At 44.6% G+C, this 18,572-nt stretch overlaps 1 protein-coding gene across 8 annotated transcripts in view; it reads left to right on the top strand.

Annotated features, from left to right (window-relative positions):
* The window catches only part of TSPAN4 (tetraspanin 4), a 755,262-nt gene that overhangs the window by 274,640 nt on the left and 462,050 nt on the right, over nucleotides 1-18,572 (top strand). For 4 of the 8 annotated variants that reach the window (XM_073554358.1, XM_073554359.1, XM_073554360.1 and 1 more), the window contains one exon: nucleotides 13,116-13,195. The exons of the other annotated variants lie outside the window; for them this stretch is intronic. In XM_073554358.1, coding sequence (XP_073410459.1) covers nucleotides 13,189-13,195 — 7 coding nt within the window. In that variant the 5' untranslated portion in view covers nucleotides 13,116-13,188. The remainder of the gene's footprint in view (nucleotides 1-13,115; nucleotides 13,196-18,572) is intronic. 8 annotated transcript variants of the gene reach the window in all.

The raw sequence follows: 18,572 nt of genomic DNA, 5'->3' as shown, positions 1-18,572 counted from the left end.
CCAATACAAGACATTTTGGACAATTGTAGATTTCAACTTTTGAGAATAATTTGAGGAAGACCTTTTTCTGTTTCCTATCACTGTTCCCAGTGCATAAGGTCCATGTAGACACGGTTGGAGGAGTTTGGTGTGGAAGAGCATGACCAGCCTCACATCCAACACTTTGTGGATGAACTAGAAAAGAGATTGTGACCCTGGCCTCTCCCCCAGCATCAGGGTCTGACTTCACAAATGTTCTTCTGGATGAAGGGGCAAAAATTCCCACAGACGCCTCCAAAATCTTATAGTAAGTTTTCTCAGAAGAGCGAGAGTTGTTACAGCTGCAAATAGGAGACCAACGCCATTAATGTCTATGGATATAGAAGGGGAAGTCATAAAGCTCTTATAGGTGAAATGTGTAAGTGTCTCAATACTTCTGAAAAATTAGTTGTTACCCAAGTGGTTGTGTTTGGCCATCAGTGTATGGGCGTAGAGGATTTATTAAAAAATCGAAGATACAAAAAAAAGCCAGTCAAATTGCAGCAAGGTTACAAGGAAGTCGCACACAGCTTGCAAAGTTGCACCCACAAATTCTGCAAGTTTGAATAATTGTCATCTGTGACATTACAACCGCGTTTCAAGGGTCTCAGCACGACTACTGTAACAGTGTTCAGACACAAAGTAGCAGTGTGACATTACTATCTTTATGCCACGAAATCATAGTCCCCGTCTAGCCCTAAGCAGTCGGCATATTGCCCATTTCAGTTTATAAGAGGTCTTGTAATACGTGTCTTGTAAGGTTTGGAAAAGGGGGAGCGCTGTACCTCATAGATGGAACGTCTAGAGTACAAGGCCTCCTTCTTTTGGGTCCTATTGATCTATTAGGGTATAGATATAAGGTGTTAAAATGTACAAAAAATATAGAAACGTTTAGCAGTTTAGTTCACAAAATCCTATTCAGTGGCTCAGAAATGTATTAAATCTAGGGTTGGATAGGGACAGGAGAGGATATAAATGCATTTTCTAGTACATTTCTCTATATAATCCTGAATTATTTATTGAAGTTTGCATGTGAATTAATTTCACACTGGCGAGGATTTCTGAAATTATTTCCGTACAAAAACTTCAGTCTGTAGATGAACAGTTAGAGAAGTGTAAAATACTGCTGGGTGAGTGATGGAGAATGCACCCGCGCTCTAATTGCACACATGAAACATCCGTAAAGACTTAATTTTTACCATCAGAGGGGTAGAAGATTTTCTAAAAATGATGGTGCCTTAACTCTTTGTATGGAGGCTGGAGATTAATCCTCTTTGGCCCTGGAACATGTCTGTCTGTCACTGGGTGTCCTCTGTAAACTCTAACAGCAATGTTGGTGTCTATTATAATTGCCACTAATTGGGTATATACACTATTTTTGTTCAGATGTGAGTTTTCCCAGGAGCAGGTGCACTTTCTCCTGACTTTTGGCACCTACAGGTAAATCTGGCACTGTTTACTGCCTTCCTGATTAATTAAAACATGTTGTTCATGTACAGTGTACCTCATGTATATCAGTACATGAGCTAATGTACTAAAGGGAACCTGACAGCTGCCCAAACCACATCTTGCATGCATCAGAGACAGTGTGTTGTTCTGTATGTGTTAAGCCGGAGTCAGACTTGCGAGAAACTCGCACGAGTCTTGCATCTCAATACCTGGCACTGCCGCCGGCACTCGGGATCGGAGTGTGCGGCTGCATATATTTCTGTGCAGCTGAGCGCTCCGGTCCCGAGTGCCGGTGGCAGTGCCGGGTATTGCGATGAGAGACATGCTAGTTTCTTGCAAGTGTGACACTGGCCTAACGCTCTGTAACACTGCGGCATTTCAGAGAAATCATGCATTTAAAAGCTGTCCAGGGACAATGTGACCTGGATAACTAGTCCAAGAGGCAGGTCCCCAGCAGCTTCTCCTTGCCTGGCTCCCCTGGACTCATAGCTCCCTGTGTGTATAAGAAGAGAACTGTCAGTCTAGGGAACCGGGGCAGAGAGAAGCTGTTAGGGAGCTGCCTCTTGGACTGGTCTTCTGAGTCGCATCATTCTCTTGATGCTTTTAAAAGTATATTTTCCCCGAACCGCTTTTAGAGTGAAATATGCATGAATACAATAATGGAGCCAGATTCAATAATGCATCATCTTCATACTGCTCATGGTTCGCAGACCATGAATCAGCGGTCAAGTTCCTTTTAAGTGTAGTTCCAGTACAAGTAATTTATCTATGTTCATTTGAATTCAAGGTCAAAGATGTTTATCTATCTCTTCCAGCCTCCCTAACTTTCCATCCATCCATCTCTTCCAACAAAGCCAACCTTCTATACATCCATCTCTTCTACCTTCCCTAACCTTCCATACATCCATCTCTTCTACCTTCCCTAACCTTCCATACATCCATCTCTCCCAATCTTCCATACATCCTTCTCTTCCATCTTCCTCAACCTTTAATACATCCATCTCTTCTAACCTTCCATACACCCATCTCTCCCAAAATTTCATACATCTATCTCTTCCAACCTTCCATACATCCATCTCTTCCAACCTCTCTAACCTTCCATACATCCATCTCTTCCAGCCTCCCCCACCTTTAATACATCCATCTCTTATAACTTTCATACATCCATCTCGTCCAGCCTTCCACACCTTCCATATATCCAACTCTTCCAACCTCCTCGTACAGATGCATGTGTTTTCCAAAGCGAAAGTAAATTAAGTCACCACCAGACACCTGTAGCGGCAGGCCATCTCCCTAGGAACAAGAGGATTGGGCACAGAAATACAGCCTATCCAATCCTTCTCTCTCTCTCTCTCTCTCAATATCTTGTTCCCTATTCCCTTTAGAGGATTGGTTGATATTGCCGAAATTCGTGTCTTTGTCCAATGTTATACTTATGCATACGGGGGGAATGGGTGGTCTTAATGATTCTGTCTACGCAGGGTAGATTTGCTGTGAAGAAAGTTGCAATGAAATCTGCATTAAATGTACTGGTTTTAGATTGTTGCTTTCGCCCTTTGTAATGCTATAGATATATTCAACAGCATAGACTGCGGTAATCCGTGCAGATTTTTAAAGCCCCCCAATCACTTGCATTGCACTCCAGATTGCTGTGTATTTTTCTCACCCAGTGTGAACATGCCCTAGAAAGGTAGAAAAAACAATTCTCCATCAGGAAAAGTCTAATATCAGGGAGGATCCTGGCCACAGGTCAGCACTTTGTGTCTTGCCTTTCCTTCTATTTTAAAGAGCTGTCATCAGTGCAGCACAGTGTGATGTGACCCATTTTCAGAGCAGAATACATTGCAGTGATTAATTTTCTATACACATGGCGTTTTATTTCTATAAATCATGGAAAGTTTCTACTAAACAAAAGCAGGAAACATTTTCAATTCCTCAAGGCTAGAGTAGGAACTGTGCCAATCTACCTAGGACGCCATACATAAACATATGCGTGGCTTACATTGTAGACGTCTCTGACTGCTGATGACAGGGTGTTTGACAAGCCATGTGGGTCCTGTCTACAATAATCAAGTGTAGAGAACACATTTCACCTGTTTAAGCTGCAAAACAGGGAAAAATATTGAACAAAATGTTACTATCAGGCAAAGGTAAGTCTGCTGTTGTATAATGGGGATATTATATACAGTGCATTCTTTATTTGCCTCTACTATTGGAACTGATCACCTTTAAATACAATTCCTCATCATTGTGCAGTGAAAAGGTTTGCATAATATCACCATTTTTTGCCGCTAGAAAACATTAAAATCCATAACACATCTCCAAGGAGTTGGTCTTCACCTCCCCATCTGTCTCACACATAATTTCTCAAGGAGACAGATCTGGCATCTAAGAGCCCCCTTAAAGTGGAACCCCATGTTAACATAGGGAAGTGAGGAAATTACATATGGCTGGGAAGTGACAAAACTAATAAAAACTCTTTTTGGAAGCCCAGACTCCCTAGTGTGGGCAGGTAATTAGGAATGGTATATTTGCTGGGAATGGACATGATGTCTGGGGTTTATTTGATTAAAGGAGGACCAGTAGGTTCTTCTCCAGGATGAGCTGCTAGGATGAAAAAAACTTCCCAAAGACTTTGTGTCTCCAATGTGCAGTTATGAATATTGTGGTTTGTATAGATCCGTTATTGATGGGGCATACATTTTCAACTTCAAGAGTAATAGGAGGAAAATATGCATATTTTTTCATAACTGTGACACATATGTAAAAGCCTCAAATCAATACTGGCCAGATCGCTGACAACAGCTATGCAATGTTTCCTATCTATGAAAAGGTAAAATCCAAAATAAAAATATGATGGCGATATCAAATGCCTGTGATTGTCAGGAGTGAAGATTTTGTGAAAGTTGTGAATATCATAATTTTAAAAAACTGAAGCCACATCCCATGACCAGCCCTATTATGAGTCATAAAGGGGAGATGTGTGGGTGTAACATACAGCTCTGGAAAAAATTAACAGACCACCACATCAAAACCCTGTCATGGGCAGCCCATTCTCCAGACCTGAACTCCATGGAAAACCTCTGGAGTGTAATCAAGAGGAAGATGGATAGTCACAAGCAATCACACAAAGAACTGCTTACATTTTTGAGCTAGAAGCAGTGTGAAAGACTGGTGGAAAGCATGCCAAGACGCATGAAAGCTGTGATTAAGAATCATGGTTATTCCACAAAATATTGATATCTGAACTCTTCCTGAGTTAAAACATTAATATTGTTCTTTCTAAATGATTATGAACTTGTTTTTTTCTTTCCATTATTTGAGGTCTGAAAGCACTGTTTTTTTAATTTTGACCATTTTTCTTTGTCAGAAAAAAATACTAAATTTATTGCTTGTAAATTCGGAGACGTGTTGTCAGAAGTTTATAGACTAAAAGAACAATTTACATTTTACTCAAAAATATACCTATAAAGAGAAAAATCAGACAAACTGAACATTTGAAAGTGGTGTCTTAATTTTTGCCAGAGCTGTATGTGCTGTAAAAGGGCAAGGCGAATTATGATCTGGGTTCCTTGCAGAGAGATAGATATTAGTGATGTTCACTGGATGTCAACAATCAAAGTGCTCTCCTTTGGTAAGCTGAGCCATCTATGTGACCAGTGTAGTAAGTTTCTCTGTTAATCCATTTTATTTTATGTAACTGTATATTCTGTATTGTTTGTCCCCTTTGTAAAATCTTATAGATATTTTTTTTTATAAACACTGCCTATCGTTCTGGATTAAATATAAAATTTAATGTTCCTTTGTTCTGTAAACCACACTCCTGAAAGCCATATGCTACCAGAAACCTGGCGTCCAATCTGCTTGTAGGAAATTATTGGTGGTGGCAGTGAGTAGTTCTTGGGTTATTGTGGAGTTAGCAGTGACTGTACCAGGGTATATAGATATTCAATGTTTTGGAATCGGAAGGGTATATAGTTCTCGCTCACTCATGGGCGGACGTACCACATGTGCAGCCTGTGCGGCTGCATCCGGGCCTGGAGGTGGAGGGGGTGGACCCTGCAGGGTGGATAATAATGAGGGCAATCTGGCCCCTGGCCATATTGCCCTCATGTGCGGTGGGCAGGGAGAGATCCCTGCAGCTTCGCAGCCTACAAGAGAAAATAGCAGCGGAGCGGAGCTGCAGCAATCTGTCCTGCTTTCTCTTACACAGACAGCAGCACCGCTGGATGACGTCATCATTCATTGGCTGGCTGTGTCACAGAGAGGAAGGTGACTGTGATGCTGCAGCAGAGCATGCGGAGAGGTGCTGTGTGTGTGTAGGTGTGTTGTGTGTGTGCGTGCATGCGTAGCGCTGCGGGGGAATGTGCAAAGAGGTGAATGATGCTGTGTGTGTCTAGGGGGAGGAGAGGGCAATGATGGGGCTGATGGGGAGAAGGCAATGATGGGGTGATGGAGAGGGCAATGATGGGGATAGTGGGGGAGGAGAAAAGGATGGAAGTGGTGAAATGGGCAAGGATGGGGATGGTGGGAGAGGAGGAAATGATGGATGTGGTGAAAAGGGCAATGATGGGGTGGTGGGGAAAATTAATGATGGAGGTGGTGGGAGAGAATTCAGTGATTGTGGTGGAAAGGGCAATAATGGGGGTGGTGGGGGAGGAGGAAATGATAGAGGTGGTGGAATGGGCAATGATATGGGGTGATGAGGGAGAAAGCAATGATAGTGGTGGAGAAAGCAATGATGGAGGTGGTGAAGAGGGCAATGATGGGGTGTGGGAGAGGACAATAAAGGGATGCAGAGGGAGGAGGACAATGAGGGGTGTGGGGGATTGGGATGGGAGGAAGGGGGACTCATAATGGACTTAAGAACAGGGGGAGGTGGAGGAAGACATTATTATCGCTTATTATGTCTAACATAGTCCCTTAGCATAGAGGTTATGTATGTACATAGTCCCTTAGTATATTATGTACTCACTAATTCTATATAACACCATCCTTAGTTACATAGTTTCCTCTTTTATTATGTATAACATCTTCCCTTATTACGTACCGTCCTCTAGTTATATATGGTGCTATCCCTTATTATATAGCTTCCTCTGCTGTTATGTACAGTACTGTCTCTTACATAGTGTATTCTTGTTAATTTTTTTCAAAGCACCCTCTTTTATTACATAGTCCCCTCTCTTTTTAGATATAAAATGACTGCTAATGGAGGAGCCGGTGACCAGATGACCAGTCCATCAGCTTCTCCATTAGAAAAGAAGCTTTCCCATGCTCCAGCAGCAATCATTGCATTATACAGCTAAGACGGTATGTAATAAAAAACAGGGCTCTATATAATCCATTATGTAAGGGACGGTACTTTACATAACAAGAGCGGGCACTGTATAATAAGGGATGGCAATATACATAATAAAGGAGACTATTTAATAAAAGGAGGGGGGGTCGAGACACATTTCTTGCACAGGGGCCCCAAGCTGTCAGTGTCCGCCCCTGCGCTCACTGTCAGTTCTCTAATAACCAGCCTATTAATGGTAACAGTTGCAGCCTCATCTGTTAATCGTCTGTCAGTTGTGTAATTGTCCTGTGATAGGGGGCAGCAGAGTGCTGTGGCAAAAAGATAACAGCATGGTGGGTTCAGCATGACCCCCCTGGATTTGACACCCTCCATTCTGTCTTTGGTGCCCCAAACATAATCTTTCAGTGTCTTAACCTTTGCAAAAGAATATAATTCAATAACAAATGTAATAATATATACATTAATAACCGTAACATTGAAATAGCAACATACATAGAAAATATTCTTAAAACCTGCTATTACCACACCCCAAGCTGCACAGGAACAGAATGAACCTTGTTTGGTGTTATAGTAGAATTAATGGAGAGTGATTCCTGCATGGGTTAATATTGCCTGTTAAAGAAGCATTCTCATGTTACTAAATTGATTTACCGTATTTTACGCATTATAAGATGCACTTTTCCCCCCCAAATTTGGGGGGGAAATGGGGGCGCGTCTTATAACGTGTATTTACCTTACTGGTACTGTTGCTGCAGGCTGGGATGAGGGGGTGTCTGCTGCCTCTGCCCAGGGTATCCGCCGCCTCTGCCATTGCCTGGGGTGTCCACTGCTGCTGCGAGGTGCTCTGCCAAAATTTTGTGAAAGGCCAGGGCCCCCCGCAGTTCCGTGGTTTCCTCCTGTGCGATGGACTTCGGGAAAATGGCCAACAAGGGGCGGCACACGTGCAAATGGAGATCTTGGCATCAAGATCTCAGGAGATGAGATTTCAACGCTGGTTTAGGGTTGTGGTGTTGGGGTTAAGAATGTGGTGTTGGGGTTAGGGTTGTGGTTAGGGGTTTGTTGGGATAAGGGTTGGGGTTAGGGCTGTGTTAGGGTTGGGGTTAGAATTGGGGGGTTTCCACTGTTTAGGTAGATCAGGGGTTCTCCAAACGCGACTTGGCTCCCGCAGTTGATTCCAGCCAAGTCAAACAGTTCTTCCTCCCCTCTGAGCCCAAACAGTGGCTTTCCCCCACATACAGGGTATCGTCGTGCTCAGGAGAAATTGCACAACAAATTTTGTGGTCCATTGTCTCCTGATGCCCTTTTGAAAATAAAACAGTTTGGTTCCAGAGTAGATTTTTTTGCAAAAAGAGTAAAATGTTAATTTTTTTCCTTCCACATTGCTTTATTTCTCGTGAAGCACCTGAAGGGTGAAGGGTTTCCACAATCAGTGATGGTTTGGGGAGCCATGTCATCTGCTGGTATAGGTCCACTGTGTTTTATCAAGACCAAAGACAGCGCAGCCGTCTACCAGGAAATTTTAGAGCACTTCATGCTTCCCTCTGTCAACAAGCTTTTTGGAGATGGAAATTTCATTCTCCAGCAGGACTTGGCACCTGTCCACACTGCCAAAAGTACCAATACCTGGTTTAAAAACAAAAGTATCACTGTGCTTGATTGGCCAGCAAACTCACCTGAACTTAATCTCATAGACAATCTATGGGGTACTGTCAAGAGGAAAATGAGAGACACCAGATCCAACAATGCAGATGAGCTGAAGGCTACTATCAAAGCAACCTGGGCTTCCATAACCTCTCAGCAGTGCCACAGGCTAATCGCCTCCATGCCACGCTGCATCGATGCAGTATTTAATGCATAAGGAGCCCCGACCAAGTATTGAGTGCATTTACTGAACATACATTTCAGTAGGCCAACATTTCAGATTTTAAAATCATTTTTCAAGATGGTGTTATAAAGTATTCTAATTTACTGAGATAATGACTTTGGGGTTTTTAATGGCTGTAAGCCATAATCATCAACATTAACAGAAATAAACCATTGAAATAAATCACACTGTTTCACTTTTTGTATTGAAGAACTGAAATAAACTAACTTTTTTATGATATTCTAATTTTGTCAGATGCAACTTTATATACTGTTTGTATTAGGAGAAAAACGAAACTCTCACCATTCTACAGATATATTGAGAAATTAGTAAATGCTGAATTTTGGACCTTAAACCCCACAGCATTGAAATGTGGACACTTACTTTTAAGGCCTGTTTATATGGACCGTAAAAATATAAAACGGCCGATCATGTGAGTACAATGATGTTAGGTGGCCTTTACAGTATAATTATATTCTCAGGTGGGGGGCGTGGCATGGCAGGCGAGGAGTGAGGACGCGTTCTGGAGAGCTCCCGCTCCTATACCGGTAACTGACCTGAACAGAGCCCGATACAAATGTCCTCTACACCGATGCCTACCAGAAGGAGCAGAGGGAGCACGTCCACCGGGCCCGCAGCTCCCGACAAGGCTCCTCAGAGCATCTCCCGCTACTTTTCAGGAGCGGGGAGAAAGAAGGCCTCAGGCGCCATGATGGATGCGGCGCGCAGAGCACAGCCGGCCCCGCCGTTAACAGGAGGCAAGGTACAAGAAGTGAGGGAGCAGTCCGGGGAGATGGAGGACCATGGGGGGACCCCTCGGGGATCTGGCAGTGTTATCGCGGAGGCTCCACAGGGGATAAGGCGCTCTCCCCATGATAGGATCACTGAACCCCTGGAGGCCCGTCTCTCACAGGGGAACCCCGCAGACAAACCAATACAACCGCGCGCCAGTGAAGCAGGCGGGGGCCCGGGAGAGACTTCTGCAAAACTCCCCACGCTATACTTACAGGGAGACATTATTAATCCCCCAGATACCAGTATTAACACCACCAGTGATTATTCAGCACAGGGGAAAGCTGACTCTATGATAAGAGGGCAAGCAGACCATGCTATGTCACCTGCCCATCAGGCTGGACTGCCGTTTAGCACAGCTCCACCGCCTGCCTACCAACAAGATGCATCCCTAACACCACAGTGCGGGACATCGGCCCCCCCTCTCTACAGGACACTCCGCAGCACCCATAGAGGTCGATTTCAATCTATTATATAACAAAAGACAACCCGACGAAACAGGATATTAAGCAGTACATTGTTCGCTTGGAAGCTTCCTATAAAGCTGAACTTTCCATACTTAAAGATGACATCCAACAATGTGGTGAGAAAGTTGAATCCCATGACCAGCTTCTGGCCTCTCTGAAAGAAAGAATGGAGGCTCAGGAGATTGTCACAGCCGCTCAAGCTAGACAGCTGCAGACCCAAGCAGAAATGCTGGATGATTCTGAGAATAGGGGACGTAGGAACAACATAAGAATACGGGGGTTACCCGAATCTATACCTCCCCAGGAGTTAAATTCCACTCTGAGAGGCATCTTCAACTCGGTATTAGACAGACCCCAAGACACCCCACTGGAACTGGACCGTGCCTATAGAGCTTTAGGCCCGCATTCTAGCGAGCAGGACCCACCGAGAGATGTGATATGCCGGGTACATAAATATGAACTTAAAGATGCGGTAATGGGGGCAGCCAGGAGAGCAAAGCCCATAAACCATTTAGACACTCGCATACAGCTTTTACCAGATTTGTCCAGATGGACCTTGCAGAGGCGCAGAGCTCTTCGTCCCCTTTTGGATGAGTTACGGCAGCGTGAACTTTCTTACACCTGGGGGTTTCCGTTTAGTCTTCGAGTTCAGAAGAGGGGAAGGATGCATCGATTGAGCCACCCTAGTGGTATTCCAGAATTTTCGGCCGCCCTAGAGATACCTGAGGTGGACATTCCTGAGTGGCCATCCTTACCATCATTCTATAGAATGGAAGACCCTCACAGAGGTCAAGACCCCCAACGACAGCGTCGACGCGGGAGACGGCCCAATGGACATGGGCGCATACATCTAGAAGAGGAAGAAGCTGACTGATCACCCAGTACTATTCAATTCTCTTATCTGATTTGAAGTGGGTCTATATATATTTGGATGGGGGAGGGGTCTTGGGGATCATTTCTACAAGTAATGCAGAACTAAAGTTCATATATGCTCATACTATCAGATGATTCCCCTTCTCTATTCCTTCCTTTCCTTTTCCCCCCTTTCTTCCCCTTCCCTCCCTCCCGTTGCTCCCCCCTCATACCCTTAGACAGTTAATTTTTCATATTAACTATTCCCACAAGCCTTTAATAGCTGAATAATATAGAGTGTCCTATTTTAAGGGAAGACTTGATTCCTAAAAGCTTATACTGTTTCAGGATTATAGGTTGGGGTACCTTTTAAACATTGTCAGTTTTGATGACACTGAAACTAATTACGAAATGGGATGTGTTTACGGCTCATATGTTTCATAGTTAAGTTATACAGTGGGGGAAAAAAAGTATTTAGTCAGTCAGCAATAGTGCAAGTTCCACCACTTAAAAAGATGAGAGGCGTCTGTAATTTACATCATAGGTAGACCTCAACTATGGGAGACAAACTGAGAAAAAAAAATCCAGAAAATCACATTGTCTGTTTTTTTTTCATTTTATTTGCATATTATGGTGGAAAATAAGTATTTGGTCAGAAACAAAATTTCATCTCAATACTTTGTGATATATCCTTTGTTGGCAATGACAGAGGTCAAACGTTTTCTGTAAGTCTTCACAAGGTTGCCACACACTGTTGTTGGTATGTTGGCCCATTCCTCCATGCAGATCTCCTGTAGAGCAGTGATGTTTTTGGCTTTTCGCTTGGCAACACGGACTTTCAACTCCCTCCAAAGGTTTTCTATAGGGTTGAGACCTGGAGACTGGCTAGGCCACTCCAGGACCTTGAAATGCTTCTTACGAAGCCACTCCTTCGTTGCCCTGGCGGTGTGCTTTGGATCATTGTCATGTTGAAAGACCCAGCCACGTTTCATCTTCAATGCCCTTGCTGATGGAAGGAGGTTTGCACTCAAAATCTCACGATACATGGCCCCATTCATTCTTTCATGTACCCGGATCAGTCGTCCTGGCCCCTTTGCAGAGAAACAGCCCCAAAGCATGATGTTTCCACCACCATGCTTTACAGTAGGTATGGTGTTTGGATGCAACTCAGTATTCTTTTTCCTCCAAACACGACAAGTTGTGTTTCTACCAAACAGTTCCAGTTTGGTTTCATCAGACCATAGGACATTCTCCCAAAACTCCTCTGGATCATCCAAATGCTCTCTAGCAAACTTCAGACGGGCCCGGACATGTACAGGCTTAAGCAGTGGGACACGTCTGGCACTGCAGGATCTGAGTCCATGGTGGCGTAGTGTGTTACTTATGGTAGGCCTTGTTACATTGGTCCCAGCTCTCTGCAGTTCATTCACTCGGTCCCCCCGCGTGGTTCTGGGATTTTTGCTCACCGTTCTTGTGATCATTCTGACCCCACGGGGTGGGATTTTGCGTGGAGCACCAGATCGAGGGAGATTATCAGTGGTCTTGTATGTCTTCCATTTTCTAATTATTGCTCCCACAGTTGATTTCTTCACTCCAAGCTGGTTGGCTATTGCAGATTCAGTCTTCCCAGCCTGGTGCAGGGCTCCAATTTTGTTTCTGGTGTCCTTTGACAGCTCTTTGGTCTTCACCATAGTGGAGTTTGGAGTCAGACTGTTTGAGGGTGTGCACAGGTGTCTTTTTATACTGATAACAAGTTTAAACAGGTGCCATTACTACAGGTAATGAGTGGAGGAAAGAGGAGACTCTTAAAGAAGAAGTTACAGGTCTGTGAGAGCCAGAAATCTTGATTGCTTGTTTTTGACCAAATACTTATTTTCCACCATAATATGCAAATAAAATGAAAAAAAAACAGACAATGTGATTTTCTGGATTTTTTTTTCTCAGTTTGTCTCCCATAGTTGAGGTCTACCTATGATGTAAATTACAGACGCCTCTCATCTTTTTAAGTGGTGGAACTTGCACTATTGCTGACTGACTAAATACTTTTTTTCCCCACTGTATATGGTCTTTATCCATTAGACTCTTTGATTTAGAGATACGCGACTGTTATATCATTACGAGGTCGGAAACCGGAGGAGACGGCATCTTCGACTCCCCTTCTGTCGTACACTTACCCCCCGGAGGGCTGCTTCGCCATTGTGGTGTGCAGCAATTAGCAATTACCTCCACTAGGCTTTAAATTGTTTGTTGGAGTGTGTCTATCCATACTCGTATTGTTAAATTTTCTTTTACCTTTTGTCTTCCTTTAACCCTTATCTATTTTCTTTGATTATATCCACTCCCCCCTATTAGCTTCTTCCTCCTCTTTCTACAGCGGGCACTGGACTCCGAAGCTGACCCATCCCTTTTGGCGAAGCTTGCTTCCTTGACTCCGGACTACAAATACAATGCCGGGTAAGACTGCCACACAAAAGATCATACTGGGCTCCTTGAACACTAGAGGCTTTAATACCCCGCAGAAATGGTCACAAATCCTATATGGTATGCACAAGAAAAGAGTAAATGTGCTGATTTTACAAGAGAGACACTTTAAAACTGGACATGTCCTTAATATACATGATCGCTATTATACAACCTGGTTCCATAGCACCAACCCAGACTCACGATCCAGAGGTGTGACTATAGCGCTCCACAAATCCCTCCAGCATACCATATTGGACATGCTGGTCGATACGGAGGGCAGGTGCGTGATCTTGAAAATTCAGATTTTCTCAACAACATATACTATAGCCGGATGGTATGCCCCCAGCCGGGACCAAATTCGAGCCACTAGATCTTTCTTGAAGACAATGGCTGACTTCACTGAAGGGGTTGTTATATTGGGGGGAGACTTTAACTTGACTCTTAACCCGACATTGAACTCCACAGCAGCAAAATCCTACCTATCTCTTCGTCAGTTGTCCTCTTTGAAAAGAGGCCTTCATGATTTGCGTCTTACTGATGTCTGGAGACTTTTTAATCCCAACGGGAAAGATACGTTCTTCACACCACATAATTCATATGGCAGAATAGATTTCTTCCTCCTTAGTCATTGCGCACTGGCATGGGATCCGAGACCGTCTATTGGAAGTTTCCTGTGGTCGGATCATGCCCCAGTCTTTTTGGACATCAGTCCTCCTGACTCTGTGATGCGACAGTGGACATGGAGATTGAACGATAACCTTTTAAAGGACCCTACTTGTGTGGCCGATGTTAAGACTACCATAGCAGAATTCTTACAAGATCACACACACGACACCACTGCTATGCCTATCAAGTGGGAAACTCTTAAATGCGTCCTCAGAGGGGTACTTATTAAACATGGATCTAACTTGAAACAAATGAAAAGTAGGGAAATTATAGACCTCACGGAAAATGTTGACTGAATGTTGACTGATGTTGACTGAATTGATCAAATGCTGAGACGATCTGAAATCCCTGCTAAATGAGAAGTCCTGACATCATAGAAATCGCTTTAAGAGTATATTATACGGCCAAGCTAATAAATGTGGACGCCTGTTAGCCAGATTTCTACACCCACGTAGTCAGACCACATACATTCCTTCTCTTTAACGACACCATGGCCAGACAACATCGAATCCAACGGAAATCCTAGACATAATGCGGCATTATTATCACACATTGTACATTATTAACGGTGATCGCTCCCCCCAATCTCCCCTAGACCCCCAACCACACACAGAATCTTATATACGCGATACAGCCCTTCCGACATTGGCCACAGACTTGACGACATCACTAGATGATGATTTTACGACTGAAGAGATTGATGAAGTCATTCAGAACACCCCGGTGGGTAAAAGTCTGGGACCGGACGGCTTCTCCCCTCATTTCTATAAGATGTTTCGAGAACAACTCAATCCCATTATGACGCTGGTGTTCAATTCCATCGCGATCGACTCCCCGTTTGTCCCGCAATCCTTAGAGGCTTTTATTACGGTGATACCGAAGCCGGGGAAGGATCCTAAAGTAGTAACTAATTACCGCCCAATATCTCTCATTAACGTTGACGTAACACTATATGCAAAAATCTTGGCAAATCGATTGGCCCCTCTTTTACCTTTAGTAGTACATTCGGACCAGGTGGGATTCGTACGGGGAAGAGAAGCGAGAGATGGTATAGGTAAGACTCTCATTTTGACTGCACATGCTAAATTAAAACGTAAGCCACTGGCTTTGCTGTCGATTGATGCAGAGAAGGCCTTTGACCGTGTACACTGGGGCTTCATGTTTTCGCCCTACGACAGGTGGGCTTGGGGAATCGCTTTCTACATAAGATCGCGGCTCTTTATTCCGGCCCTTCAGCGAGGGTTAAAGTCAATGGGGCAATGTCGGATTCTATAGCCATTGGGAACGGAACCGGACAAGGTAGCCCTTTGTCGCCCCTTTTATACGCGATAGTTATGGAACATTTAGCGGTGGCGATAAGGAAGAACCCCAGTGTGCACGGTCTATGGGTGGACCACGTTCATTATAAAGTCTCTCTTTATGCAGATGACCTCCTTCTGTACATATCCCAGCCACACATTACCCTCCCATCATTGATGGAAGAGTTTCAAAAATATGGAGCAGTCAGCAACTTTAAGATTAATTTTCAGAAAACTGAAGCCCTTAACATATCTTTGGGACAGACAGAACTTACAAGAATCATGGGAAATTTCCCCTTTCGGTGGAAATCCGGGGCCATTCAATACTTGGGCGTTCAAATTCCTACCGACATGACTGACCTGTACAAATTAAATTATTTGCCCCTCTTGGAATCGACCCTGAAACGTTTGAGGGAGTACGGACGGAAGAATATCTCATGGTTTGGCAGGATGAACTCATTTAAGATGGATATTCTCCCCAGGTTTTTATACTTGTTCCAGGCGGTTCCGATTACACCGCCGAAAGCATTCTTCCAGACCATTAGATCTGCGCTTATCCGTTTTATCTGGCAGACCTCTAAACCCCGTCTAAAATACTCTATCCTGACTGCCCCGAAGTCCAGAGGCGGCGCAGGTCTCCCTGACCTGGAACTATACCATAGGGCCTCCATACTGGCACGGTTATTTGATTGGCAATTCGGTCACCATTCTAAACAATAGGTTCAGATGGAACAGACATCTTTTAATATTCCATTGTGCCACCTTCCATGGATCCGACGCTTTGACTTGGTTGCAAATGACTCTAAGGGACCTAATGGTTTCTTGACTCGAGAAGTTTTACAGATATGGAACCATTTTAAAACTAAAAAGAAATTGACCAGCACTCTGAATCCGTTGACACCAATATTTGGTAACCCGGATTTTCCTCCAGGGTGTCACAGAGACCAATTTCTGGGTTGGCATAGAAGTACTGACTTACGTCTGGGACAAGTCTAGGTGGAAGGGAATGTTCCATCTTGGGAAACCTTACGGGAAAAGTTCCCCACTAGGGTGCTCTCCTGGATGGAATACAGTCAGCTGAGATCGGTTATCCGGGGACATTTGGTCGACCGTACTTCTCACCCCCCCCATAATAATAATAATGAATTTTATTTTTATAGTGCCAACATATTCCGCAGCACTTTACATTTCAGAGGGGATTTGTACAGAAAATAGACATTACAGCATAACAATAATCACATACAGTAGATTATAACAAATACCAAGAGGAAAGAGGGCCCTGCTCGCAAGCTTACAGTCTATGAGGAAAGAGGTAGACACGAAAGGTGGGTGGTAACAGTTGCCCTGATTGTATGGACCAGCCATAATGTTAAGTGTGTAACAGTACAGACACAGAGGGCTAATGGGTGCATAAAGCATGTGGGAACATGATGCGGGAAATCTGGTTATGGTAAAACTTTTGGCTGTGCCACACAGGGATAGATTAGGTTAATGTGTTGAGGCGATAGGCCAGTCTGAATAAATGCGTTTTCAGGGCACGCTTAAAATTTTGGGGATTGGGGACTAATCGTATTGACCTGGGAAGTACATTCCAAAGAATTGGCGCAGCACGTGTAAAGTCTTGGAGACGGGAGTGGGAGGTTCTGACTATTGAGGATGCTAACCTCAGGTCATCAGCAGAACGGAGGGCGCGGGTAGGGTGGTATACTGAAACAAGGGAGGAGATGTAGGGTGGTGCTGAGCCATGGAGGGCTTTGTGGGTGAGGGTAATAAGTTTATACTGAATTCTGGAGTGGATGGGTAGCCAGTGTAATGACTGGCACAAGGGAGAGGCATCGGTGTAACGATTGGTGAGGAATATGATCCTGGCTGCAGCATTCAAGACAGATTGGAGAGGGGAGAGTTTGGTAAGAGGGAGACCGATTAGAAGAGAGTTACAATAGTCCAGACGAGAATGAATAAGAGAAACAGTAAGAGTTTTTGCAGAGTCAAAAGTAAGAAAAGGTCGAATTCTAGAAATGTTTTTGAGGTACAGATGACAAGAGCGAGCCACTGATCGAATGTGGGGGGCAAAGGAAAGCTCGGAATCAAGTATGACCCCAAGACAGCGAGCCTGTTGCTGTGGAGTAATAGTGGAACCACACACAGAAATAGCAATGTCGGGTATAGGTACATTAGTAGAGGGAGGAAACACCAGGAGTTCAGTCTTTGAAAGGTTCAGTTTCAGATATAGTGAGGACATGATGTTAGACACTGCGTTTAGACAATCGCCGGTGTTTTCTAGAAAGGCTGGCGTGATGTCAGGAGAAGAAGCGTATAATTGGGTGTCATCAGCATAGAGATGGTACTGGAAACCAAATCTACTGATTGTTTGACCAATAGGGGCAGTGTACAAGGAGAAGAGGAGGGGGCCTAGAACCGATCCTTGGGGGACCCCAACAGAAAGGGGAAGGTGAGAGGAGGAGAAACCGGCAAAAGATACAGTAAAGGAGCGGTCGGAGAGATAGGAGGAGAACCAGGAGAGAACGGTGTCCTTGAGGCCAATGGAACGGAGCATAGTGAGGAGGAGCTGATGATCCACAGTGTCGAATGCTGCAGAGAGATCCAAGAGAATTAGCATGGAGTAATGACCATTTGATTTAGCTGTTAGCAGATCATTAGAGACTTTAGTGAGGGCAGTTTCAGTGGAGTGTAAAGAGCGGAAACCGGATTGGAGAGGGTCGAGAACAGAGTTTTCTGAGAGATAGCGGATAAGACGGGAGTGGACCAGACGTTCCAGGAGTTTAGAGATGAAGGGAAGATTAGAGACAGGTCTATAATTAGCGGCACAGTTTTGGTCGAGGGATGGTTTTTTAAGTAGTGGATGTATGATGGCATGCTTAAATGAGGAGGGAAAAATACCAGAAGAGAGAGAGAGATTAAATATTTTAGTTAGGTGAGGGGTGACAGCAGGGGAAAGGGACTGGAGGAAAGTAGTTGGGCGAGAAGATGCAAGGAGCCTGCTTACTAGTGTTGAGCATTCCGATACCGCAAGTATCGGGTATCGGCCGATACTTGCTGTATCGGAATTCCGATACCGACTTCCGATATTTTTTCAATATCGGAATTCGGCATCGGAATCGGAAGTTCAGTTGATTGACGGCCTGACGTCATCATGATGCGCGGTGTGTGCGCATCATGATGCGCCGTCATTTCGGGCCTTCCGGGGGTCTCTCCCGGCCTCCCGGGGGGCTGTGCCGGCCTGCCGGGGGGCTGTGTGGACTGCCCGGGGTCTGTACCGGCCTGCCGGGGGGCTGTGCCGGCCTGCCGGTGGTCTGTGCACCCTGTGGGGGTCTGTACCGGCCTGCCGGGGGGCTGTGCCGGCCTGCCGGGGGGCTGTGCTGATGTCCGGGGGTCTGTGCAAG

The sequence above is a fragment of the Dendrobates tinctorius genome, unplaced genomic scaffold, assembly GCF_039654945.1.
Source record: "Dendrobates tinctorius isolate UK_male_01 unplaced genomic scaffold, ASM3965494v1 ptg000211l, whole genome shotgun sequence".
NCBI classification, from domain to species: domain Eukaryota; kingdom Metazoa; phylum Chordata; class Amphibia; order Anura; family Dendrobatidae; genus Dendrobates; species Dendrobates tinctorius.
This window is presented reverse-complemented; position numbering and strand designations above follow the sequence as displayed.